At 45.7% G+C, this 25,935-nt stretch overlaps 3 protein-coding genes across 4 annotated transcripts; 1 reads left to right on the top strand and 2 right to left on the bottom strand.

Annotated features, from left to right (window-relative positions):
• Positions 1 to 1,938: 1,938 nt before the first annotated feature.
• On the bottom strand, positions 1,939 to 4,677 carry LOC108711760 (E3 ubiquitin-protein ligase RNF152). 2 transcript variants are annotated; one of them, XM_018253789.2, is made up of 2 exons: positions 4,048 to 4,677; positions 1,939 to 2,275 (listed from the first exon to the last, which is right to left on the bottom strand). In XM_018253789.2, the coding sequence occupies exons 1-2, from the start codon at positions 4,323 to 4,325 to the stop codon at positions 2,257 to 2,259; spliced, it is 297 nt and encodes a 98-aa protein (XP_018109278.1). In that variant the 5' UTR covers positions 4,326 to 4,677; the 3' UTR covers positions 1,939 to 2,256. The 2 variants fall into 2 exon arrangements, with proteins under 2 accessions (XP_018109278.1, XP_018109277.1); XM_018253788.2 differs by having other exon boundaries at positions 4,067 to 4,663.
• Positions 4,281 to 20,873, top strand: LOC121401659 (uncharacterized proline-rich protein-like). Its single transcript, XM_041587358.1, has 2 exons — positions 4,281 to 4,400; positions 20,480 to 20,873. Exons 1-2 carry the CDS (start codon positions 4,391 to 4,393, stop codon positions 20,716 to 20,718), a joined length of 249 nt encoding a protein of 82 aa, XP_041443292.1. The 5' UTR covers positions 4,281 to 4,390; the 3' UTR covers positions 20,719 to 20,873.
• A 2,261-nt stretch (positions 20,874 to 23,134) lies between these two features.
• Positions 23,135 to 25,776, bottom strand: LOC121401190 (E3 ubiquitin-protein ligase RNF182-like). The gene is made up of 2 exons (XM_041585526.1): positions 25,404 to 25,776; positions 23,135 to 23,623 (listed from the first exon to the last, which is right to left on the bottom strand). The coding sequence occupies exons 1-2, from the start codon at positions 25,660 to 25,662 to the stop codon at positions 23,565 to 23,567; spliced, it is 318 nt and encodes a 105-aa protein (XP_041441460.1). The 5' UTR covers positions 25,663 to 25,776; the 3' UTR covers positions 23,135 to 23,564.
• Between the last annotated feature and the right edge of the window lie 159 nt (positions 25,777 to 25,935).

The raw sequence follows: 25,935 nt of genomic DNA, 5'->3' as shown, positions 1-25,935 counted from the left end.
GTTGTAGCTCCCACCCTCTCCAGCTATAGTCAGGTGATCCCACTGGTGTCTAATAAAAGAGCAGCCAAGTTTGGGAGTTTTACTTTGAAAGCAGCTAGTAAGTTGCAGGTAAAACGTATTCGTCCCTTTTATAAAATGTATAATGAAACCATAGAATTCTTAATGAATCAGATGAAAATTGAGCATAGGACTGGCCAGATATGGGATGACTTTGACGTAGTTGTTCAGCTTAAATATATTGCAATATATGGACAAACAATCCCTGTTTTGTTTAAAGGGTAAGGCATTTTTCAGTAGCAGTAGCACAAAATGTCTCTGTCTTAAATATATTGATAATGGGTTGAGTGCAGAGGAATCTTGTATTTGTCTATATATATATATATATATATATTTATATATGTATATATGTATATATGTATATATGTATATATATATATATATGTATATATGTATATATGTATATATATATATATATATATATATATATATATATATATAGAGATATATAGAGATATATAGAGATATATCTCTATATATATATATATATCTCTATATATATATATATATATATATATATATATATATATATATATATATATATATATATATATATATATATATATATATATATAGAGATATATATATAGAGATATATATATATATATAGAGATATATATATATATATAGAGATATATATATATATAGAGATATATATATATATATAGAGATATATATATATATATATATATATATATATAGAGATATATATATATATATATAAAAGTCCACTGGTTCTAACGCACTCCATACACTGAAAAAATGCCCCAGTTGCTACCGAACGTGGCTCTATTATCCAAGTCCGAAAAAAAAATCGGTGCACACTGGGATTAATAGAAAGGTTCAAAATAAATACTTTATTAATTACATTAATACCATGTTCATGTTACAGAATTTGGCAGGTTATAAAAGTTTGAACATATTTCTGTGGTTTTTTTTTCAGTTATTACAGTTTTACTAATGAAGGTGCCCTTTAAGCTGTGAGTCTTACTTTTCCCTGTTATCTTTAATTGTTACAATTACTTATTTGCTTATCTCAAAATTGTTACAAAAGTATCTTATCTGCTGCTGTGGCTGTTCTGGGCTCTCTGCCAAAAGCCAATTAAGTTAGAAACTTTGTTTCTTTTTCTGGCTGTTCAGTGCGGAGAAAATCAGGACTTTCCAGTGCAACTGAGGGACTGCGGGTTGAGCTGTCTCTCTAAAAATGGGGCAGTTGGGAGGTATGAGGTGGGACTAATGAACACGTGATTGTCTGGGTCGAATGGGTGAGCTCCGTACTCGTAAGGAGAAGTCTCTGCTGGGAGGGCCAAGCTTGTCATTAAAGGAAAACTATACCCCCCAAACAATGTAGGTCTCTATAAAAAGATATTGCATAAAACAGCTCATATGTAAAATCCTGCTTCATGTAAATAAACCATTTGCATAATAATATACTTTTCTAGTAGTATGTGCCATTGGGTAATCATAAATAGAAAATTGCCATTTTAAAAAATAAGGGCCGCCCCCTGGGATCATAGGATTCACTGTGCACACAACAAATCAAACAAACTATACTTCTTAGGTCACATGAGCCAATTAACAGACAGAGATCTGGCTTTTACTTCAACACTTCTTCCTGTTACAGTTAGAGTTGTAGTATTTCTGGTCAGGTGATCTCTGAGGCAGCACAGAGACCATCACGAAATGGTGGCTCAAGGCAAGAGATGTAAAAGGGCAAGAGTTACTTAAATATATAGACCAGTTTGGTAAGATTCTTTAATATGGCACTTAATATGATATGAACTATCTGTTGCTTAAGTGTTCATTTTGGGGGTATAGTTTTCCTTTAATAATTCTGTTAATAAAACCATTAATAAAAAAAGAGGATAAAACCATACCATATACAAATAAAGTACATTTACTGGGACGCAAATGCCATTCACTATTACACTAGAAAAAAACGTATAAATAAATCACCGCCAGAGGTCAATTAAAGAGTCCGACCTCTCACAATACTTTGTACAGCCTCTTCTGCAATGTCTCCGGGATCCCACCGAGCAACAGTCCATAGCGCTGGTCTCCCCCGGTGAGAAGCAACTGCCATCAATGTGATCAGAATGGAGACGGAGCCGGGAATGTAGCCCCACGTGGGACATCTGTTCTGCAGAAATTCCGCAGCTTTAAAGGAAGAACGGGCATATCACCCCAACACGACTGATATCACCTTGTCTCCGGCTTCCTAAAGGGACACATCAAGAGTTACGTCACCATTTCCATTAAATTACAATATCAACGAGTAAACAACAAACATTTATTTGCATCACTTATGGACTAGACGACTGCTATTCAACTCTGGGGCATCTACGGCTACGTTATACCATGTGACAATGAGTTCATATATTGGGGTTCTTCAAAGGATTTTAGGGTTGGCATCTCTGATACCACTAGGGTTCTATTCCGGTTTATACTGAATAACAGGATGGCAGTTAGAGTTCTCCTGAACTACAGCTGATCGGCAGGCAGTAAGGACAAAATGTTTTGCAAGGACCAAGGGAGGGGTCGGGAGGGGGTCGGGGGATCGGGGGGCAGCAGCAACTGCGCCTCCAGTTCGGTGAGCCATGTTAATTCTGGGCTAGGCTCGGTGGCCCAGTTCAGACTGTCCATGGCCCGGGAGTTGGGGTATAGATAATATATTTAGGGTTCTCCAATAGGCTATTGGGAGTTAAACTGGTGGTTTGCCTTTAAAGGAGAAGGAGACCCTGTAGAAAAAAAACCCTGTACCCCCCACCCCCCAGGCTAACTGCCCTATACTTTATAGTTACACCTCGTCGCAGATTCTGGCAGCAGACTTCACGGCATCCATGCCATCCTCCGTGTCCTCGGTAAGCTGATTGGGGGGCAATGCGCATGCGCAGTTGGGGGCAATTTTCCGGTTTTCGACAACTGCGCCGAAATTGAAGGAGATTGCCTATCGCCCGGTCAGCTTACCGAGGACACGGAAGATGGATGCCGTGAAGTCAGTTTTCTACAGGCTTTCCTTCTCCTTTAAAGGAGAACCAAACCGTTTATTACAAAAACCCCTACGCCGCATGCCTAAGCGTTACTCCTGGTAAATGCCCCAACCTCTTTACTTACCCCTCGGTGCAGATTCTGTGCAGCGGAGTTCACGGGCGACATATTCTTCGGTAATCTTCGGGTCTTCTTCCGACGCTTCGGGAATTTCCAGCGCATGCACAGTCGTCGCCAACCGGAAAATTGCTCCAACTGCACATGCGCCGATCTCTTCCCGAAGAGAAGAAGATGGCGCCCGTGAACTCCGCTGCACAGAATCTGCAGTGAGGGGTAAGTAAAAAGGTCGGGGCATTTACAGGGGTACCAGGGAGGTTTTTATAATTAAGGGTTTGGTTCACCTTTAAGTTAACTGTTAGTATGTTATAGAATGGCAAATTCTACGCAACTTTTCAATTGGTCTTCATTTTTTAATAGTTTTTTTAATTATCTGTCTTCTTCTGACTCTTTCCAGCTTTCAAATGGGGGTCACTGACCCCATCTAAAAAACAAATGCTCTGTAAGGCTACAAATATATTGTTATCGTTACTTTTTATTACTCCTCTTTCTATTCAGGCCTCTCCTATTCATATCCCAGTCTCTTATTCACATCGGTGCATGGTTGCTAGGGGAATTTGGACCCTAGCAACCAGATGGCTGAAATAACAAACTGGAGAGCTGCTGAATAAAAAGCTAAATAAGGCAAAAACCACAAATAATAAGAAATGAAAACCAATTGCAAATTATCTCAGAATCTCCCTCTCTACCTCATACTAGCAGTTAATTTAAAGGTGAACAATCCCTTTAAGGCTCTCTAGAAGGATCTTGGCGTTTGTATCTGTTGTTCTTCAGAAGAATCTTAGTGTTTGTATAAAAGGTTCTCCTGAATTGCTGCATTTGGCATGTTCCTTATTTCTGCCCTTCACAAACGCCACCAGGAGCCCATTACACTGATCCACTTACAGTCGGTGACTCTCGTTACCTTGGTGACGCTTCGTGGGCTGGAGAAGTTTCTTTACCCAACTCCTGCGGCTCCGCACTTTGTCTGTCCCCCCGCGCTGTCCGTACAACAGGTCGCTAGGCAACGCACAGAGCGCCCGGCAGAAGGGGCACGTGACGGTTGAGTCTTTGCCCACCATTTGCAGCAGACAGCTCGCGCAGATCACGTGCACACAGCCGTCCAACGCTTGGGCTTCTCTGCCCGGGCCGTATTCATAGAAACAGATCCCGCACTCCTCCATGTTTATCTCTGGCCCCAGTGCCCGTATCTCAGGATGAAGTCTATATTGATCTTCCCATTCGCTCAATGATCCCAGGTACTTGCTCTCCCTTCATATACAGCAGTGGGCTGCGCCTTTTCTGGAACAGATGTCTGAGCCAATCGCAATCAAGAGGCAGGGCTATAGTTCTCTGTTCCGCCTTTTCCCATTGCAGGAGTGTGAGGAGTGAGAGACAGGCAGGGCCGCTGTTAGAAATCACGGGGTCGTACAACAACATTTTCTGGGCCCCCTGGGCTGCCCCGGTCCCGATCCGGCTCACTTCACATCACAGTTAAAATCCCACACAGACATCAGCGCTAAAAATGGTAACCCCACACACACACAAGTTATAAAAAGCTATTGGGGACCAGATCCCCCCTATAAGTTGAAAAAAATGTGGGGCCCCAAAGAACATTTTTAAAAAAAACATTGGTGGCAGGGGCCTATAGAGTATTAAAATAAGACATTGGTGGCCAGGGGATTCAACTTCACCTCCTTTTGTGACTTTGCGTCTTTTCACCGCTTCAGGACTTCAGCTGTTCGGCTTTTCGGCACTTACGCATTTCGGCTGTTCGGGACTTCGGAAGGGCGGCACGGCTTCGGCGCTGTCAAGGGGGCCCTGCTCTTTTTAAAAGTTCAGCACTGCCAGGCAGGGCTGGATTTATATAGTGGGTGCCCCTAGGCCCACTGCCGTTCGTCGCCCCTGCCCCTCCCCTTTATTCATGCAAATTTCATCATCTGGACTGGAGCAATGGGGATTGGCACACAGGAAATTAAAAAAATTATTGATCTCCAGTGCATACCCAGTGTTTTTGAACAAATGTGGGTGTGGTAGGGCAGCATGCCGCCTCCCTAGGTGGCCTTTCCACAAATCCGGGCCTGCTGCCTGGGCCCCCTTCAGGCCTGGGCCCGGTACACTTGTACCCCCTGTGCCCCCCTGATGGCGGCCCTGGAGACAGGAGAGGGGTAAGGGAGGGATAGTCTGCAGGTGAGAGACAGGAGAGGGGTAAGGGAGGGATAGTCTGCAGGTGAGAGACAGGAGAGGGGTAAGGGAGGGATAGTCTGTAGGTGAGAGACAGGAGAGAGGTAAGGGAGGGATAGTCTGTAGGTGAGAGACAGGAGAGAGGGGTAAGGGAGGGATAGTCTGTAGGTGAGAGACAGGAGAGAGGTAAGGGAGGGATAGTCTGTAGGTGAGAGACAGGAGAGAGGTAAGGGAGGGATAGTCTGCAGGTGAGAGACAGAAGAGAGGGGTAAGGGAGGGATAGTCTGCAGGTGAGAGACAGGAGAGAGGTAAGGGAGGGATAGTCAGCAGGTGAGAGACAGGAGAGAGGTAAAGGAGGGATAGTCTGTAGGTGAGAGACAGGTGAGAGGGGTAAGGGAGGGATAGTCTGTAGGTGAGAGACAGGAGAGAGGTAAGGGAGGGATAGTCTGTAGGTGAGAGACAGGTGAGAGGGGTAAGGGAGGGATAGTCTGCAGGTGAGAGACAGGAGAGAGGTAAGGGAGGGATAGTCTGTAGGTGAGAGACAGGAGAGAGGTAAGGGAGGGATAGTCTGTAGGTGAGAGACAGGAGAGAGGTAAGGGAGGGATAGTCTGTAGGTGAGAGACAGGAGAGAGGTAAGGGAGGGATAGTCTGCAGGTGAGAGACAGAAGAGAGGGGTAAGGGAGGGATAGTCTGCAGGTGAGAGACAGGAGAGAGGTAAGGGAGGGATAGTCAGCAGGTGAGAGACAGGAGAGAGGTAAGGGAGGGATAGTCTGTAGGTGAGAGACAGGTGAGAGGGGTAAGGGAGGGATAGTCTGTAGGTGAGAGACAGGAGAGAGGTAAGGGAGGGATAGTCTGCAGGTGAGAGACAGGAGAGAGGTAAGGGAGGGATAGTCTGTAGGTGAGAGACAGGAGAGAGGTAAGGGAGGGATAGTCTGTAGGTGAGAGACAGGAGAGAGGTAAGGGAGGGATAGTCTGTAGGTGAGAGACAGGAGAGAGGTAAGGGAGGGATAGTCTGTAGGTGAGAGACAGGAGAGAGGTAAGGGAGGGATAGTCTGTAGGTGAGAGACAGGAGAGAGGTAAGGGAGGGATAGTCTGTAGGTGAGAGACAGGAGAGAGGTAAGGGAGGGATAGTCTGTAGGTGAGAGACAGGAGAGAGGTAAGGGAGGGATAGTCTGTAGGTGAGAGACAGGAGAGAGGTAAGGGAGGGATAGTCTGTAGGTGAGAGACAGGAGAGAGGTAAGGGAGGGATAGTCTGTAGGTGAGAGACAGGAGAGAGGTAAGGGAGGGATAGTCTGTAGGTGAGAGACAGGAGAGAGGTAAGGGAGGGATAATCTGCAGGTGAGAGACAGGAGAGAGGTAAAGGAGGGATCATTACTTGGGAGTGCTGCAAGGCTCTGTACTTGGGCCGCTGTTGTTCTCCCTGTACACTCTGTCTTTGGGAGATCTCATCCATTCATTTGGCTTTAATTATCATCTGTATGCTGATGTACCCAAATATATTTATCCACCCCTTTATTAACAGCTGAGACAGAGGCTCAAATCTCTAACTGCCTCCTGGCTATCTCAAATTGGATGAACCAGCGTCACCTCAAACTCAATCTAACACTGAACCTAAACCTGGTCCTACTGCCCTATTTACTATCTCTATTGATGGCTCATTAACTCTGTCAACTCAGCTCGCTGTCTGGGGGTAATCTTTGACTCCTCTCTCTCCTCTGATCATATTAACTCCTGTCAAAACCTGTCACTTTTGTCTTATGCAATATTGCCAAAATCCATCCCTTCCCTTCCACCTGATACCTCTTAGACGCTCATGCATGCTCTCATCCTATCCCGACTAGATTACTGTAACCTTCTACTAACTGGCCTCCCTAACCAGGTCCGGACTGGCAATCTGTGGGTTCTGGCAAATGCCAGAGGGGCTGCTATAAGGTGCCATAGAAAGTCAGTATTTAGTGGGCTGCTAGGGGCTGTTTGGGCCTCTATGTACCTGAAATGCCAAGGCCATTTTTTCATTCTCAGTCCGGACCTGTCCCTAAAGCTGGCCATAGACGCAAAGATCCGATCGTACGAATCAACGTACGATCGGACTTTCCCATCTCCCGACCCTCCACTAACCATTCAGATCAAAGTCTTTACCATTCCGATCAAATAAGAACAGATCACCCAATGTTCTGCCCCTGACGGCAATCGTACGATACTTATGTCTGACAACACTAGTGACAGTCTCCCTCTGAAAATCGTACGATCGGCAATACACGCAGAGATATTATCGGCAGCCGACAGAAATTTTCTAACCTGTCCGATCGACCAAACGACCAATCTCCGACGGACGAAAAATGTCGGGACTCTCCACACATGGTCCGAAAATCGTACGAATCCACGATTCGTACGATCGGATCTTTGCGTCTATGGCCAGCTTTACTGTCATCTCTCCCCTCTACAGTCTGTATTAAACACTGCCAGACTCATCCTCTCATCCAAAATGGTACAGGCCCCTCCTCTGCTGAAGTCCTTATCATGGCTTCCTATAAAACAAATAACTTATAAACGCCTCCTCATAACCTTCAAATCCCTTTAGTCCTCTGCACCCAACTACTTCTCATCTCTTGTTTCTCAAACCCTTCTCTCTTGTTGCTCCTTTATATTCCTGAATCTCTGCGGACAGAATCCTCCTTCAGTGTTTTTAAAACAAAACTCAAAGACTCCCTCTGGGAACACCTGGATAACAGCTGAACTGGCACTTATATAACAGTGTAACAAACTGTAACCTACAGCACCTTAATACCCCTCTGAATTGTGTCTCTAAGTTACCCTCCCATTTAGACTGTAAGCTCTATGGGGTAGGGTCCTCCAGCCTTTTGTCTCCTTGACACTGACCCCTTAATCTGCATTGTAATTATTTTTTATATTTATGTGAATTGTATTTCTAATAATGAACTTATTGTTACTTTTTATTTCAATGATGCCTTGTTTGTTACTACTTATTTATTCTTTTGTTGTACAGTGCTTTGCATTACATTAATACCCTGTGAAATAGTGAGACTGAGATGTGGTTAGGTTACCATGGGTCACATGATGTAGAGTAGGTGGCGGTTGTGCCTGGAAACGTTTAGGTAACGAGGTTTCCCTGACGTGCGTCTGACATGCTCATTGATGCAGTAAATTCTTCGGAAAGTTTAGTTTTGTTGTTTAGAAGACAAAGGCAATGTGAGGTGAAGTGTAGGGACAGTGTGTTATGTGTATGTGCGTAGAACATTCCTGCGCTGCATCGCTGCCATTGTGTGAGTGATTGCAACATGCAGCATAAGTGAGGGGGAAATCTGGAATAAAGCAGTGGTATAACTATAAAGGTTGCAGGCCCCGGGACTGCTGGAGGGCCACAGAAATAAAAAAGCCCTGCTGCATGTATTGATGGACCATTCATACTTAATCTTTAGTCTTCCCACATTTCCTACAAGAAGCAAGCATTGGGCGTTATGCACAGGTTCCTCATGGGTGTCACCTTCCATGTATTTGCTGGACATATGATTAATCCTATGATCTGTTTCCTTCTCAGTGACCATATTCATCCTCCGTGTGTGTTGGATGGGCTGGACGTAGACACTTATGGGAGTCTGTCCCTTAAACATAATTACTGTGAATATCATAGTTCGGTGCTACGCTATTGACTACTTGTATTGTGTAGTCATATGACATTGTGCCCCCCTAGTCTTTTGTCATGCCAAACATCTTTGTAATAAGAGGAAGAGTAATGTTTGGCATTTAGATGGCTTTGGTAGGAAGCTATGGATTATGGGTTGGACAACTTCATGTTGGGTTATGAAAGGCTTAGAGGACATCACCGACCTGACCTAGAATACATGGCAAGAGCTGCTCATTTGACCAGTTGGTCAAATAAGTTATTTGTTGAATTTGGCCAACTGCACTCTAGTCCAAAGTGGGCTCATCCAATCATTTGGCCACCTGCCAGAAAATTGTATAGGAGGCCTATTCAGACCCATAGGGAGATCAGTGGGCCAAGTAGGGTCTACATCCAGTATCAATTCAGTTGGGTTGGCCGGTTGGAAGTTCACACACGTACAGGCCAATGAGCTGTCTACTTGATCCGCAGGGGAGGAGCTGGCTTGGTATAATGACCCATGTGTGGCCTTCTTAAGCCTCCCCAAAACCAATTTTTCTTTTCAATGGTTTTTATTTGCATTTCTAATGTACACGAAATAAGCAACAGATATGAACAATCTTATAATACTCAAGTGAAGTCTACAGAAAAGAAAGGTAAGAAGAAATGGCCCCAAACCCAATTTTGTTCCCTTATTGGTGTATCTGGCCATTGTTGGCAGTGTAGGGGACTGGTAAATGTGTCCCCATTTACTTTGCATTCCCCCAAAGATTGGGCACAAGGGGATCCTTAGTCTAAGGAAGGGAGTAATTCCCCATTTCATGGGTCTAATATGACTCCTAGTTATCACAAGTTTGGCCGCTAGGGGGCACTATGATATAATATATCAGTGCTGTCCAATTTATATGGTACAGAGGGCCGGAATTTTTCTAGTGTACATGGTGGAGGGCCGATAATGGAAGCCAGCGTTAGCCACTCCCTGTTTTTAGACCACACCCACTTTAAACCACACCCATGTTACCGCAAGACCATGTCCACATTAATAGCACACCAAGAAACCAGATGGTTAGTGCTCACTGCAAGGATCAGGGCCGGAACTAGGGGTTGGCAGAGTAGGCAGCTGTCTAGGACGCCATCATTGAGGGACGCACTTTTAATGGGTTTTTTTTCTCTTTTTTTCCAAGCATTTATTTAATCATTTGTTTCAGTAATCATGGTCACTCAGTCGGGTGGAATCCCCCTCCTTCCCCTTCTCCCTCTTGCCAGCAAGTAATTGCTCCTTCTGTGCGGTGCAGTGCGACGTGCGTATACGCGCCAATGACGTGAATGATGCGGTTGGGTAACAGAGAGAGGCAGAGAGCTGGGGGCTGATTGGTGTGGCTCTCGCTTGCTGCTCTCAGCCTTGCACAGTTGCACTGAACTTTCTTTCTATTACTGTGAAAGTGTGAAGCTTAGTGCTGGCACAGCCAGGTACAGATTTGGCCCTGGGCCCATATCTTTGCTGTTGCTGCTGGGCTGGGCGCTGGCACAGGTACATAAATACTTGTGGGCAATATGATGTGATCAGATTTATTTTTAGCTGCTGCTGACACAGGTAAAGATTGGAGGGCTGTATGATGGCTGCTGGGCTTGCTGGGGGGCAGTAATATAAAGGAAAAAGTGTTTCTTTTTCTTTATTTAAAAACCATCATGATAAAGAGGTAAATGGTAATGCAGGACAGGGGGCACTGATTGAAGCTCTTGCCTAGGGAGCCAAACTACCTTGTGCCTGTCCTGGCAAGGATGCCACTCATATGTGAAAAAAGCTAAGTCATATTAAGATATACCCTTAAATCCATATGCCTCCTCCTCCCCTGTGTATAATACAGTACCCCAGCATATGATTAAACACTTTAGGGGACCCTAACAATAATTTTCAAATTCTAACAAACCCCCGAACAAATAACCAAAGTATGACAGACACAGGGAGCATAGGGAAGACAGAACAGAGCAGGAGACAGGAATCAGGAGCAGTCTAATATGTACTACATACAGTGACACAGTGCTGGGCCCCATTAGCATTTTGTATAAAGTGTGAACAGGTGAACAATGTGGCAGTTTCAGTCTGGGTCTCAGGTAGAACAGTATAGAGTTTTAGGGGAGTGAACAATGCAGGGGGATGTGTGAATTTGAGGTTTAAACTATGCAGTTAATCTCTGTAGTGATACCTTTTAAATCTTACAAATGGTAAACAGACACAGCAGGCAGACTTTGATGTGGAGGGCCACATAAGGGGGGGTCACGGGCCTCATGCGGCCACCAGTTGGACAGCCCTGTAATATATTATGCCTAAACCATATGGGCTCAGGAGGATTCTGCCAGAGGCTTTTGCCTGAACCTCTCCTAGGTGGATTTGACCCTCACTACATGGAGCCATCACTAGTAAGAGGCACACACAACTTCTATGTTCTTACACTTTAAAGGAGAACTAAACCCCCCCAATAAGAAAAGCCCCTACCTATAGGGATGGGCGAATAAATTCGCCATAGTTAAATTCGCCGCGCGATTCGTTTCGTCGCGCGCCGAAATTTTCATCGTGCGACGAGCCGTGACGCCGCAAATGCGCGTCAAAACAAAAAGACGCACGACAAACTGAACGTCACCCACAGCAGCCAATAAGATGTGAGCCATCCCACTGTCTATATAAGGAGCTGCAGAGGCGGCCATTACTCGTGGCGTTTCTGGTAGAGGTAGAGAGAGCAGGATAGTGAGAGATTTGTGTGTGATTTAGCTAGTGGAGTTTGTGTAGAGAGCTTTTTTTTTTCTGAGTCAGTGCAAGTGGAGGTTGTGGATTTCAGTTTACTGTTTTCCCTCTTCTGCTTGCCTGCTCACCACCCAATAGCCCTTTTTAGGGCTAACTGTCTTTGTCTTTGTCTGTGCTGGTGTGTGTACTCTTTGTGGGTGCACACTTCTGCTGAGGGGATTTAGTTGAGGGTTTTATTTTTTTCTCCTTTCCTTCCCCGAAATATCCAAACCCCCCCTTATATTTTTTGTTTTTTTCGTTTAGTTGCCCAATATGACGGGCCGTGGGAGAGGGGGGAGGGGTGGTGGTGGTGGGAAGAAGGGTGGGATAGGGAGGGGTGGCCAAGGAAGAGGCCGTGGTGCTGGCCGTGGGCATCCAACCCCACAACAGCCCAGCCCATGTGCCATGCCCAGTCTGGGCACTGTAGCGCAGCACAAGCTGCCATCAAAGCAGCTGCCATCACAGCAGCAGCTGCAACAACAACAGCAGCAGCTGCAACAACAACAGCAGCAGCCGCAACAACAGCAGCAGCAAATGCCATAGCAGCAGGTGGCTTTGGGTCGCAGTGGGACAACTGGCACACGTAGGACTGTGCCAGATTTTTTTACCACTGCTTCGCGACCCATACGCTCGCAGCAGGCAGAGGCAGTGGTAGACTGGCTGACCCAGGCTACCTCGTCTGCAGCGGGCACCAGTGAGCGGCAGGAGGTGGCATCAGCTGCTAGCTCAGTGTGGGATGACACCCCATCCCTCTTATTTGATCCTGAGGTGGACTTGGGCCCAGACACCTAGGATCTTTTTGATGATCAGGCAGGAATGGGGGGGGCATTCATGTCTGATGAAGAGGAGGAGGTCATGTCACAGCCCACATCAGTAGGGGATATTGGGCAGGGTCCCCTTATGGCAGGGCAGCAAGTTGCAGGTGTGGGGTCAGACACCAGCATGCTGGATGTGGGTATTGATGCCATGTATGAGGCAGAGTCTGGTTTGGGGGAGGATGATGACAGAGACAGACCCTGGGAGCCGGCTCCAGAGGATAACAGCAGCAGTTCAGGGGGGGAACTGTTTGTTGTTGATGAGGATGAAGAGCCGGCTCCACCGACCACTGCTAGGGGGGGCAGGTAACAGGGCAGCACTGCGCCTAGGTCCAAAGCCTATGGGCGTACGGGTGGGGACCATCCCCAACCCTCCACAGCAGGCAAGGCAGTGGCCCGCACTTCAGCAGTGTGGGCTTTTTTCACGTGCCAGGCAGAGGACCAGGCAGTAGCAGTGTGCCAGCTCTGCCGGCAGAAGGTTCGAAGGGGGCAGGCAGGGTCACATATGGGAACATCAGCTTTAAGTTCCCATATGAAACGTCATCACAGGATGACGTGGGAGCAGCACCAAAGTGGCAGAGCCCTGGGGGGCAGCGGTGCTTCCTGTCCACCTCCTCCCATTCCTCAGGGAAGAGGTGCTAGCTCCCCAGACCCTGCAGCAAGGGAAGAGGATTCTGGGGCTCACAGTTGGAGGCAGCCACTGTGTAGCTCAGCCTCTTCTGCAGCCTACTCCTCCTCAATGCGGCCCCTGTCCCGCCAGGTTTCCCTCCCCCAGTTCCTCTCCCGCAAGACGCCTCTCTCCCCCAGCCACCCCCAAGTGCAGAGGCTTAATGGCTGCCTGGCAAAGCTTCTGGCAGTGCAGCTGCTGCCCTATCAGCTAGTCGAAGCAGCCCCCTTCCGACAGCTGATGGCTTGCGCTGCCCCTAACTGGCGGATCCCCAGCCGCCATTATTTTGCCAGGAAGGCCGTCCCTGCCCTCCACCAGCAGGTGGTGGATAATGTGTCCCTGTCAATGGATCATGCTGTCGGCGGCAGGGTGCACTGCACCACTGACACGTGGACCAGCAGGCATGGGCAGGGGAGGTACATAACCTACACTGTGCACTGGGTCACCCTCATGAGTGCTGGGGAGGGTGCAAGCCGGGGCGCTCCCCTCAGGCTACAGGTGCCTCCCCTTGGGGTACAGGGCAAACCCAACATGTCCACTTCCTCCTCCTCCTCCTCCACTATGGATGAGCCACCCCTGAAGCGTCCCTGCAGCTATGCTTCACTGCAGCACAGGCGATGTCAGGCTGTGCTGCAACTCCTCTCCCTGGGCGAGAGGAGTCATACTGCACCTGAGCTCATGGCTGCCTTCCAGACTCAGGTGCAGCGGTGGTTTACTCCCCGCCAGCTCCAAGCAGGTAAAATTGTTTGCGACAACGGTCGCAACCTGCTGGCCGCCATCCACCTAGGGCACCTGACCCACGTGCCTTGCTTTGCACATGTCCTCAACCTTGTGGTGCAGCGCTTCCTCAAGAGCTACCAAGGGTTGGGTGACATGCTGGAGAAGGTACGTAGGGTATGTGCCCATTTTCGCAGGTCCCCCACCGCCAGCACGTCTTTGGCACGGATGCAGCTGCAGCATAGTCTGCCACCCCACCGGCTCATCTGTGACCTGCCGACGCGCTGGAATTCCACCCTGCACATGATGGAGCGCCTCGTAGAGCAGCGCTGGGCGGTCAGCAATTACCTGCTGGAGCACAGTGCCAGGGGTACTCAGGGGGCGGATTTGGGGTACTTTAGTGCAGAGCAGTGGCAGCAAATGAGGCAGCTCTGCCAAGTACTTGCCCCCTTTGAGCAGGCGACACGCTTTGTTAGCAGGGACAATGCATGTCTTAGTGATGTGATACCCCTGGTGTTCCTCCTCAAGCGCACGTTGGATGGGCTGCTAGAGGAGGGTGACGTGCCTGAGGAGGAGGAGGAGGAGAGTAGGCCCCGTAGGCAGGCAGAGGGAGCTGAGGAGGAAATGGTGCCCGATGAGGAGGATGAGGGAGAGGAGGACTGGGTGCATGCGCAGCATGGGGATCAGGGCACATGCCACCCAACCACCCCAGCTATTGTCCGCGGCTGGGAGGGTACAGAGCAGGGGCAGGTCGAGCCAGATGACCTGCTGCATCTGGAGGGCAGTCAAGAAGAGGTTGGTCGGGGCACCTCTTTTACATGGCTGCCCATATGCAGACTTGCCTGTAAAGCGATCCCCGGGTCTGTTCTATCAAAGACCGGGAGGATTATTGGGTGGCTACTTTGCTTGACCCACGGTACAAGGGAAAGGTGGGGGAGTTCCTTGTACCCAGCCAGAGAGAGAGGAGGATGGGTCAATTGAGGAAGGCTCTGTGCTCAAAATTAGTGGAGGCCTTCCCCCAGTCTGACACTTCTCAGGCCTCCACTACTCCACACACCCAGCAGAGACGGGGGCCTAGCAGCAGCAGCAGCAAGGGCGGAGATCTCATGGGTGTGTGGAAGAGCTTTTTTGAGCCTCAACGGCCAGCAGCAGGCCCAGTCAGCACCCAAAGCCACCACCAGCAGCGGGTGGAGCATATGGTGGCTGACTACATGGGGTCAGTCAGAGTGCAGGATGCCATTCGCCCTGACGATGACCCCATGCATTATTGGGTCTCGAGGCTCGACCAGTGACCAGAACTTGCACAGTACACTCTGGAGGTGCTGGCTTGCCCCCCTGCCAGTGTCCTGTCAGATGGTGTCTTCAGTGCCGCAGGTGGGGTGGTCACTGAGAAGCGGACACGGCTATCCACTGGCAGCGTGGATAAGCTGACGTTCATTAAAATGAATGAGGCATGGATAAGCGGGGATATCCAAGTGCCCATTGCAGACAGCAGAGACTAGCCTCCTCTCCTCCTTCTCCTCCACAGATTTAGCCTCCTCTCTCCATTGCTGCCCATACTCTTCTCCTCAGTAGTATTGCCCATTCCCCATCTGTCTGCACCTGCTGCCCTTGCTGCTGCTGCTGCTGCTGTAGCCTGCTACTAGCCCTAGTAGTACTGCTGCTGTGCTGCGTTGTCAGCAAATTTTTTTATGGTGGGGGCCTATCAAAGCTCCTACTGCTATCATAGATACTACTGTGCTGCATTGTCGGCAAATTTTTTTAGTAGTTGAGGCCTAACATGGCCTCTAAATATGTTTCTTCGAATACTGCCACATTGTTGGCTAATTTCTTCTGGTTGAGGCCTAACATGGCTTCTAAATATGTTGCTTATAATTTTGCCGCTAAGTTGGCTAATTTCTTCTGGTGGTTGAGGCCTAACATGGCTTCTAAAAATGTTTCCTCGAATACTGCCACATTGTTGGCTAATTTCTTCTGGTTGAGGCCTAACATGGCTTCTAAATATGTTGCTTATAATTTTGCCGCTAAGTTGGCTAATTTCTTCTGGTTGAGGCCTAACATGGCTTCTAAATATTTTTCTTACAATTTTGCGGCTAATGTCTTCTGTTTGAGGCCTGCCTCATTTAATTCTTCTGGCTCTAATATAGAGTTGATTAAAAGTTACAACATGACTGTTGCTGCCGCTGCTGTTGCTACTAATGCCTCATTATTTGGCCAAAGTCTTCTCTGTTTGAGGCCTGCCTCATTTAATTCTTCTGGCTCTAATATAGAGTTGATTACAACATGACTGCCGCTGCTTTTGCTACTAATGCCTCGTTATTTGGCCAAAGTCTTCTCTGTTTGGGGCCTGCCTCATTTAATTCTTCTGGCTCTAATATAGAGTTGATTACAACATGACTGCCGCTGCTTTTGCTACTAATGCCTCGTTATTTGGCCAAAGTCTTCTCTGTTTGAGGCCTGCCTCATTTAATTCTTCTGGCTCTAATATAGAATTGATTACAACATGACTGCCGCTGCTGTTGCTACTAATGCCTCGTTATTTGGCCAAAGTCTTCTCTGTTTGGGGCCTGCCTCATTTAATTCTTCTGGCTCTAATATAGAGTTGATTTAAAGTTACAACATGACTGTTGCTGCCGCTGCTGTTGCTACTAATGCCTCGTTATTTGGCCAAAGTCTTCTCTGTTTGAGGCCTGCCTCATTTAATTCTTCTGGCTCTAATATAGAGTTGATTACAACATGACTGCCGCTGCTTTTGCTACTAATGCCTCGTTATTTGGCCAAAGTCTTCTCTGTTTGGGGCCTGCCTCATTTAATTCTTCTGGCTCTAATATAGAGTTGATTACAACATGACTGCCGCTGCTTTTGCTACTAATGCCTCGTTATTTGGCCAAAGTCTTCTCTGTTTGGGGCCTGCCTCATTTAATTCTTCTAGCTCTAATATAGAGTTGATTTAAAGTTACAGCATGACTGTTGCTGCCGCTGCTGTTGCTACTAATGCCTCATTATTTGGCAAAAGTCTTCTGTTTGGGGCCTGCCTCATTTAATTCTTCTGGCTCTAATATAGAGTTGATTAAAAGTTACAACATGACTGCCGCTGCTGTTGCTACTAATGCCTCATTATTTGGCAAAAGTCTTCTGTTTGAGGCCTGCCTCATTTAATTCTTCTGTCTCTAATATAGAGTTGATTTAAAGTTACAACATGACTGTTGCTGCCGCTGCTGTTGCTACTAATGCCTCATTATTTGGCCAAAGTCTTCTCTGTTTGACGCCTGCCTCATTTAATTCTTCTGGCTCTAATATAGAGTTGATTAAAAGTTACAACATGACTGCCGCTGCTGTTGCTACTAATGCCTCGTTATTTGGCCAACGTCTTCTCTGTTTGAGGCCTGCCTCATTTAATTCTTCTGGCTCTAATATAGAGTTGATTACAACATGACTGCCGCTGCTGTTGCTACTAATCCCTCGTTATTTGGCCAAAGTCTTCTCTGTTTGAGGCCTGCCTCATTTAATTCTTCTGGCTCTAATATAGAGTTGATTTAAAGTTACTTCGAACACTGCCACATTGTTGGCTAATTTCTTCTGGTGGTTGAGGCCTAACATGGTTTCTAAAAATGTTTCTTCGAACACTGCCACATTGTTGGCTAATTTCTTCTGGTGGTTGAGGCCTAACATGGTTTCTAAATATGTTTCTTCGAACACTGCCACATTGTTGGCTAATTTCTTCTGGTTGTTGAGGCCTAACATGGTTTCTAAATGTGTTTCTTCGAACACTGCCACATTGTTGACTAATTTCTTTGGGTTGAGGCCTAACATGGCTTCTAAAAATGTTTCTTCGAACACTGGCACATTGTTGGCTAATTTCTTTGGGTTGAGGCCTAACATGGCTTCTAAAAATGTTTCTTCGAACACTGCCACATTGTTGGCTAATTTCTTCTGGTGGTTGAGGCCTAACCTGGCTTCTAAAAATGTTTCTTCGAACACTGCCACATTGTTGGCTAATTTCTTCTGGTGGTTGAGGCCTAACATGGTTTCTAAATAGGTTGCTTATATTTTTGCCGCTAAGTTGGCTAATTTCTTCTGGTGGTTGAGGCCTAACATGGCTTCTAAAAATGTTTCTTCGAATACTGCCCCATTGTTCGCTAATTTCTTTGGGTTGAGGCCTAACATGGCTTCTAAAAATGTTCCTTCGAATACTGCCACATTGTTGGCTAATTTCTTCTGGAGGTTGAGGCCTAACATGGCTTCTAATTATGCTGCTTCTATTTTTGCTGCTTAGTGGACTAATTTCTTCGGGTTGAGGCCTGCCTCATTTAATTCTTCTGGCTCTAGTACAATTGATTACAACAATGCTTGCTGCTTGGTTGTCAAATGTATTCACACTATTATTACCCCTGAAACGACTGCGGCCAAAAGTCCTGTGCCTCAGTCTCAGGAGTGCTCTAAAAATGTATACAGGGAGGGCATGTGTGTGTAGCAGTAACTGAGTGAAACATAGGTGCGAAATTCCGAATTGCTCTTCCCATTGATTTCAAAGCAAAACATGGCATATATACATTTATCACTGTGTACAAAGCTTAAAAGTAAGGGAAATATTTTAATGGTAGCCCCAAAGCCATGTCTGGTCTGGGAGTCAAAATAGGCCCTGGCATTCAAATTACACAGAGGCCCAAACAGGCCCCAACCATCAGCCCAGTAAATTTGACTGGAAACCAACCAACCTTTCAGCTGCATCTGCTATTTTGCAACTTTCAACTTCACAAGCAGTCTTGTCCCAGTTTGCTGTCCATAACCTTCAAAGAGAACAAACGCCATCCTTTGTTTCCAAACACTTTACACAACGTATTCATAGATCCAGTGCAAAGCCCTTAAAGGGGTGGTTCACCTTTAAGGTAACTTTTAGTATGCAATAGTATGGCAAATTCTAAGCAACTTTTAATTTGGTTTTAATTATTTGCCTTTTTCTTCTAAGTTCTGACTCTTTGCAGCTTTTAAATGTGGGTCAATGAGTTGACCCCAACTAAAAAGCAAATACTATGTCAGGCTACAAATGTATTGTTAGTCATTGCTACTTTTTTCCATTTAGGCCTCTCCTATTCATATTCCAGTCTCTTATTTAAATCAATGCATGGTTGCTAGGGGAATAATGTTACTTCTAATAGTGCCTAATTACCAAATATAGTGTGACTTAATATAATTTATTTAAAAAAATCAATGTATTTGAGTGTTACAGTAGTCAAATTAACAATTTTGGTGCCGTTGCGACGAGATTCGGCGCCGCGCGACGAGATTCGGTGCGCGTCATAGCAAAACTGTGTTTGCGCATGCGTGTGCGCGTCGCGCGCGCGTCAAAAACGGGCGTCGCCACTATAAATAGCCCCGCCCGTGCTTACAGTTGTAGGAGTGCATTTTGAAAATGGCAGGACCTGGCATGATGAATAGAGACCAGCTACGGTACTTTGTCAGGTACCTGCACCAGGAGGGATACGACAATATCCCTCCTGGTGTGTGAGGCATCCAGGCGCTCCGGCGGAGCATAATGGAAAGGCTGAGGCGCAGGCTGCGGAGGGAGTTCCGCTTGCGCTTAAGCCTAAGGGAGCTCCAGAGGATCTGGAGTGATCTCAAAAGGCGCCACAGCGTATTTGTGGAAGAGCTGCGCGTGGAGTTGAAGGTAGAGTTATTTAAAAAGAAAACATCTTATAATGATTTGCTATTTTACAGCAAAAATGTATTTAAGTGAATACTGTAATTAGGATTGGAACAGTTGACTTTGACTGACTGACATAATTGCAGACAAGTTAGATAACAAGTAAATGAGCTGTCAAATGGAGATTATTTAAACAGATTATAATAGATTTATTTAAATGGAATACATGGGTTTCCCTTCTTAACTACAATAAAGCCACTTGATTCCTATTTATTTTGGTATTTTGGAGCAAATGTGTATTTGTTTAGGCCTGTGACAAGGCTAATAAGAATTTTACTTCACATAAAGGTAGATTTATTTAAACGGAATAAATAGGCTTCCCTTCTTAACTACAATAAAGCCACTTGATCAGGCTCGGATCTGTGGAAAGGTCACCAAGGCCCGGGCCTAGGGCTGGAGGATTTTAGGGGGCGGCATGCTGCCCAACCACACCCATATTGGTTCAGAAACACTGGGGATGCACAGGAGATACAATAGTTTCCCATGCAGCAATCCCCATTGCTCCTGTCCAGATTATAAAAATTTGCCCCAATAAAGGGGAGGGGACAGGGGCGACGAATAGCAGTGGGCCTAGGGGTGCCTACTATGTAAATCTTGCCCTGCACTTGATTCCTATTTATTTTGGTATTTTGGAGCAAATGTGTATTTGTTTAGGTCTGTGACAAGGCTAATAAGAATTTTACTTCACATAAAGGTAGATTTATTTAAACGGAATAAATAGGTTTCCCTTCTTGACTACAATAAAGTTAATGTTCCTGTAGTTACAACATGACACCTTATCCTGTATAATTCATACTGTACAAATGCAATTGCTGTGTTACTCAAACTGAAATTTATTCATTGCCAGCTGATTGGATCCAGGATGATCCCGATGATGATGGGGATAATGTCCCACCACCACCACCTGACCAGGCAGCACCGCCATCACCTGATGAGGCAGCACCGCCTCCACCTGACCAGGCAGCACCGCCTCCACCACCTGACCAGGCAGCACTGCCACCTGTCCAGGCGGCACCACCACCTCACCGGGCAGCACCACCGGACCAGGCACCACCACCTAACCAGGGGCTCAGTGTAGGCACATAAACTGAACATGCCTACTATGACCAGACTGAGCTCCTGGTCACCCTGGTCCACCAGGTCAATGCCATGCCCCAGGATCTGGGAGAGGTCAGGGATATTGTGGAGTCCCTGCAGAGGGTAATTGCTCCTCCTCCTCCTCCTCCACTGTAATTTATTGTTGACGCAGCACCGTTGTGCTATTTTGTAAATTAAAAAAGTTTTTTCATATCTCTATATTTTGAGTTCATTTTTCATTTAACTAAACTAATACTCACATGGTACTTGAAATTGTTTGGATTCTAATAACACAACGATGACTATTCTTAATCGGAGTCATTAAAATTACATTACATAGTATTTCAGAATCATTACAATTACATGATGTAAATATAAGGTTCATTCACATAAACATATGGTTTATTCATTTTTATCTGCGATACAAAGCATCCAGATACTATCTGTTCAGATTTATTAGTTGTACTTGTGTTAGTAATCTACTATTAGATATATAAAGTACAGATGGTACTTTTTGGTTAAACAGTGATATAGAGTAGTAGTAGATACCATTACCAGTTGACCAGAGGTAATGTAAAAAAATCCACAAATGTTAAAAGTTTAAGAAACTTGCAAAATGGGAGCCATTTTTTTCAAGATAGGAGTCCTGTAACAATGCAGGGCATGTGTGTAGCAGTATACTAAGTGAAACACGCGTGTGTATTGCTCTTCCCATTGAGTCCAATCCAATTCAGCACATTCAGACACAAAGCAAAAGATACCATATTCATTTATCATCACAGACTACAAAGCTTGAAACTAAGGGGAAAATTCTTATCTGTAGCCCCAAAGGTGAAAAAAGGTTATACAAACAAAACACCCATAGAAGATGAGTTTCATCAAATTGCACTGCGCGTCAAAAATAACGTTGCATGTTAAAACACGTATTTGCGTCCGCGACAAAATATTTTGACGCGCGACGAAATCGGGCCTCGTGTCTCTTTCACTAATTTTTCGCTGTTTTGGCGAAGCGAAACGCGACAGATTCACCCATCACTACCTACCTACTACCCTAGATAGTCCCTACACCCTGCTTCCCCCCACAGTGTTCATTACCCCTGAAACTGTCACAAATCTATTGCTCACATATTAGTGTAGAGTAAGTGCAGCAGAGCTCATGGGCGCCATCTTCTGTATCTTCAGTCTTCATCTGTAAGGAGCGCCGTATTGGGGCAGTTGGAGCAGTCTTTCTGTTCATAGCAGCTGTGCCAAAAGTGCTGTGAATTGCTAAAGGGAAGGAAGAGGATCAGAAGATCCGGAAGATGGCCCCCATGATCTCTGCTGCGCTTACTCTGCACCGATATGTGATTACTGTGTTAGGGGCACTTTCAGGGGTAATGAACTATGCGGGGGGAAGCAGGGTGTGGGGACTATCTAGGGTAGCACCACGAAGCTGCTTCTTCTCACGGCTGTGCATAGGTAGTAGAGCAAAAAGGCGAACTTTAACGAAAAACCCGGATATTTAATTTAACTGTACATTCTTTCTGCCCGGGAAATATGAAGAAAGAAGAAGCAGGAAGACTATCGCTCTGTGGTGCTCGCTGGAATAACCCCGGGTGATGCCGTTTTCTCCTGATAGGAGCATGGGGTCGGGGTGTCAAGTAAGTAGATACTTAACTTTTGGCACCACCAAGCAAAAATGCCTTTCCTTCTCCTTTAAGGGTCATGGACTTTTTGAATAGAATCTGAGGTTTTCATGAACCATTTCACTCAGGACCAGATCTGCAGATAATACAGGTCAATGCTTCTGTATAATAATTTTAATCTTTTAAAAGGCTTCATTTCACCTAGTATGAAAGCTTGTTCCTTCCCATTTAACCTGAGAGTTGGGTCTATTTAACAACAATTCCCCCTGTGTCTTATTGCCAGCTTGTTCCCTAGCTTCATGAGGGTGATTTTTTTTTAATCCTAATTGCCCCTAAATAATTCATTTTTTTCTGTGTCCCTCTTCTTACTCTTCCCAGCAGTAAAAGTTTAATTTTTAAATTAGTAACTGTCGATCGAGAACCTAAAAATTAACTTTTACTTGGCAACAAATGTCATATTGTATATGAGAAAGATTTTCATCCCAAAGTCCTGTAGAGCACCATGAAATGCATTGGACCCTGTGTAAGAATGAAATGAAATTGAATTCTAAAGGTCTTTTTTGGTGTTACTGATCCTTTAAACAACTTCCCTCACCTACAGGTCAGAAAAGCAACCTCTAACTTCACCCCCCCCCCGTGGCCATATTCCCATGAAAGATTGTACAATACATGGCAACCATTAAAACTCCAAATTTCCAAAGCAATCAGCATGTGGCCATTATATATAGTCTTATATAAAAGTACTTTTAATCACAATAATTTACAGATAAATAAACCAAAACAAACGCAAATAAAATAAATAGACAATACAGGTGACCATTACCCAATTATGTAATTACAAAATATTAAATAAAAAAATAATAATAATTACAGCTATTTAGGAAGCAAACATAACAAGTGTATATAACACACATAAACAGACGGGACTGGGTGAGTCACAACTGCTGTTGTACCATACTTGCACCATTCTGTAAAAAACATTCTCACAGAAATAAATCTCCACCTGGACGGAATGTGAATTCGAAAATCTCACAATGCGTTGCCAGGAGCAGCAGAGGTTTCTGGAATATTCCTGAAATGCCGGCAAATAATAAAGTCCTTGGTACAGGCCTCCTTGTGTGAGCAGAAAGCAGCTCTTCCAAAGTCCAAGATGGCGGCACAGTTGGGAGCCTACCATTCCAGCAGCCGCAACTTTCTTCTTCTTCTCCTTTCCTGACAACTCAGCATAATTCATGTAAATAATGACCTTATTGTGGTCCGATTCAACAAGTGTCCTTGACCCCGACTCGCTAAAAAAGATTAAAAAAAGAAAACAATTTGGTTATTTGGGTAAGTCCACTCAGGAACTTGTCTTATCTCATATCAAGCGTGGGTGAGACCACCAGGGCACAGAAACAAGGTGTTTTTATTCTGCACTTGAGTGTATTTCCTGATATTGGGGTGACTCTGGTTTGTGGCTCGGATCCAAGACACTGCCTCAGCACAATGGACTCACGTGTCAGGTTAATTTTCTTATCACCGGGATCTATGACAACATTATAGACTCAAAACTCTGCCACCCTAATCCAGAAATGTTTTCTAAAACCAATACATACAAAACATATTTACTCTCGGGGCAAGTGACTCAAAAATGGCACCTTACATTCTAGACTAAAATTTAGATTGTTGCTTCTCATGGAAATCTGAGGGAATCAGTTATAGTCGACACTATCCATGGAAGTCACGTTTCCCATTGTTTATATTTATTCAACCTCCACCCTCAGAAGCCATACTGGATTTAAGGAAGAGCAGTTTCTTTCAAACTGTGGGGCCGGACCCCCTGGGGCTAGGGTTGCCACCTGGCCAGTATTTTACAGGCCTGGCTGGTAAAAATGATGGTTGATCCCAATGTTATTAATAGGGAATAAAGATAAATATATAGGAAGGTCAGTGATCCCAATGTTATTAATAGGGAATAAAGATAAATATATAGGAAGGTCAGTGATCCCAATGTTATTAATAGGGAAAAAAGATAAATATATAGAAAGGCCAGTGATCCCAATGTTATTAATAGGGAATAAAGATAAATATATAGGAAGGCCGGTATTTTTTTCCAGAAAAGTTGGCAACCCTACCTGGGGCACCTGAATCATCGGCAGGAGAGGCTCAGCCTGAAGGATAATTAGGGTGAGATTTGGGGAGAATATCTATTTGGTTGGATTAAGGGGTGAATGTTTTCCTGCAGTGGGAACCTTGTTAGGAGCTAAGGTCAGGCCTGAATTTGTGGAAAGGTCACCAAGGCCTGGGCCTAGGGAGGCAAGATTTTAGGGGCGGCATGCTGCCCAACCACAACCACAGGAACACTGGGGATGCGCCGTTTTTTAAATTTCCCATGTGCCAATCTGCATTGCTCTGGTCCCAAAGATAAAGATTTACGAAAATAAAAGGGAGGGGATGGGGGCGATGAATGTCAGCGAGCCTAGGAGTGCCAGCTATGTAAATCCGGCCCTGGCTAAGGGAGGCCCTGAACTAAAGATGGTTCCAAAGGGGCATGAAGCCAAAAAGTGCAGCAAGCACAGAGATAAACGCTAATGTTAGCAACAAACACATACAGAGCGGTATCGGGATCTGGGCACCCCCACAGAATGGTATAATCTCTTTTTTAAGTCATATCCAGCTCCTGAGGGCCCGTATGTACAGTGTAGGCCTACAGGTGCCAGTAAAGACCAGGTGAGGATAAATCTGCCACATTTGGGTTCAAGGGTGAAAACACAGCACCAAAATGGCAGTATTGGTTCTTCCAGGAAAGAGTCGCCTAAACTGCCAGCTGAGGTGACAGTCAGTCAATTCTGACATAAAATATGCTCACTCACCCAATTTCGGGGTGGAACATAGAGTTTTCTGAGAAAACATGCACAATATGTCAATGAATAATAAACAAGCCCATAACATCCCTATGTATGTTGCCATAGAGTGGGGATAATGAAGCACCACCCATAAACCTTCATTGGTCAGTCATGGGCCACAAGTGTCACTTATTGGTCAGCAATAAAAGAAAAATCCCCTTCCCGCCAATTATACAAAGGTTACCTTGGTGACGCTTTGCCGGGTAGAAGAATCTCTTCAGCCAGCACGTGTGGCTCTGCTCCTTCTCTGACCCACCGCAGAGTCTGTCCAACTGATCGCTAGGCAACGCAGAAATGGCTCGGCAGTAAGGACACATGACGGTCCCAGACTTGTCCACCATTTGCAGCAGACAACTCGCACAGATCACATGCACACAGCCCTTCAGCGCTTGGGCCTCTCTCCCCTGGCCGTACTCATAGCAACAGATCCCGCACTCCTCCATGTCTGTGTCCGGCGTCTCTGAGAGAAATCTCTTGTCAATGCTCCGAGTCGCTCACTGATAGCTCTATAACCTGATTACCCCACTCATATAAAGCTCAGGCCTCAGGGTGTGGCTTCCCTGGAACTGGATATTCTAATAAGGAGGCAAAGAGCTGAGACTGAGGATATGGAAGATTATTAGGAATAATTAGTATCACTGACTCTGCTGGAGAAAAGGGAGGGTTAAGCTCCCCATAGAGGCGACGATTCTTCTTGCCGAACGACCGATTTTAGG

This window comes from Xenopus laevis, chromosome 3L, assembly GCF_017654675.1.
Source record: "Xenopus laevis strain J_2021 chromosome 3L, Xenopus_laevis_v10.1, whole genome shotgun sequence".
Classification (NCBI taxonomy): Eukaryota; Metazoa; Chordata; class Amphibia; order Anura; family Pipidae; genus Xenopus; species Xenopus laevis.
Note: the sequence above shows the minus strand (reverse complement) of the source record. Positions and strands in the feature narration are given on the sequence as shown.

Bases quoted from the DNA above. Each gene is read 5' to 3' on its own strand.
- LOC108711760 (XM_018253788.2), bottom strand. From the start codon at position 4,325: ATGGAGGAGTGCGGGATCTGTTTCTATGAATACGGCCCGGGCAGAGAA. The intron at 2,276-4,066 runs GTAACGAGAGTC...GTGTCCCTTTAG, and splicing joins GCCCACGAAGCGTCACCAAG to GAAGCCGGAGACAAGGTGAT.
- LOC121401190 (XM_041585526.1), bottom strand. From the start codon at position 25,662: ATGGAGGAGTGCGGGATCTGTTGCTATGAGTACGGCCAGGGGAGAGAG. The intron at 23,624-25,403 runs GTAACCTTTGTA...AATCTTTTTTAG, and splicing joins CCCGGCAAAGCGTCACCAAG to CGAGTCGGGGTCAAGGACAC.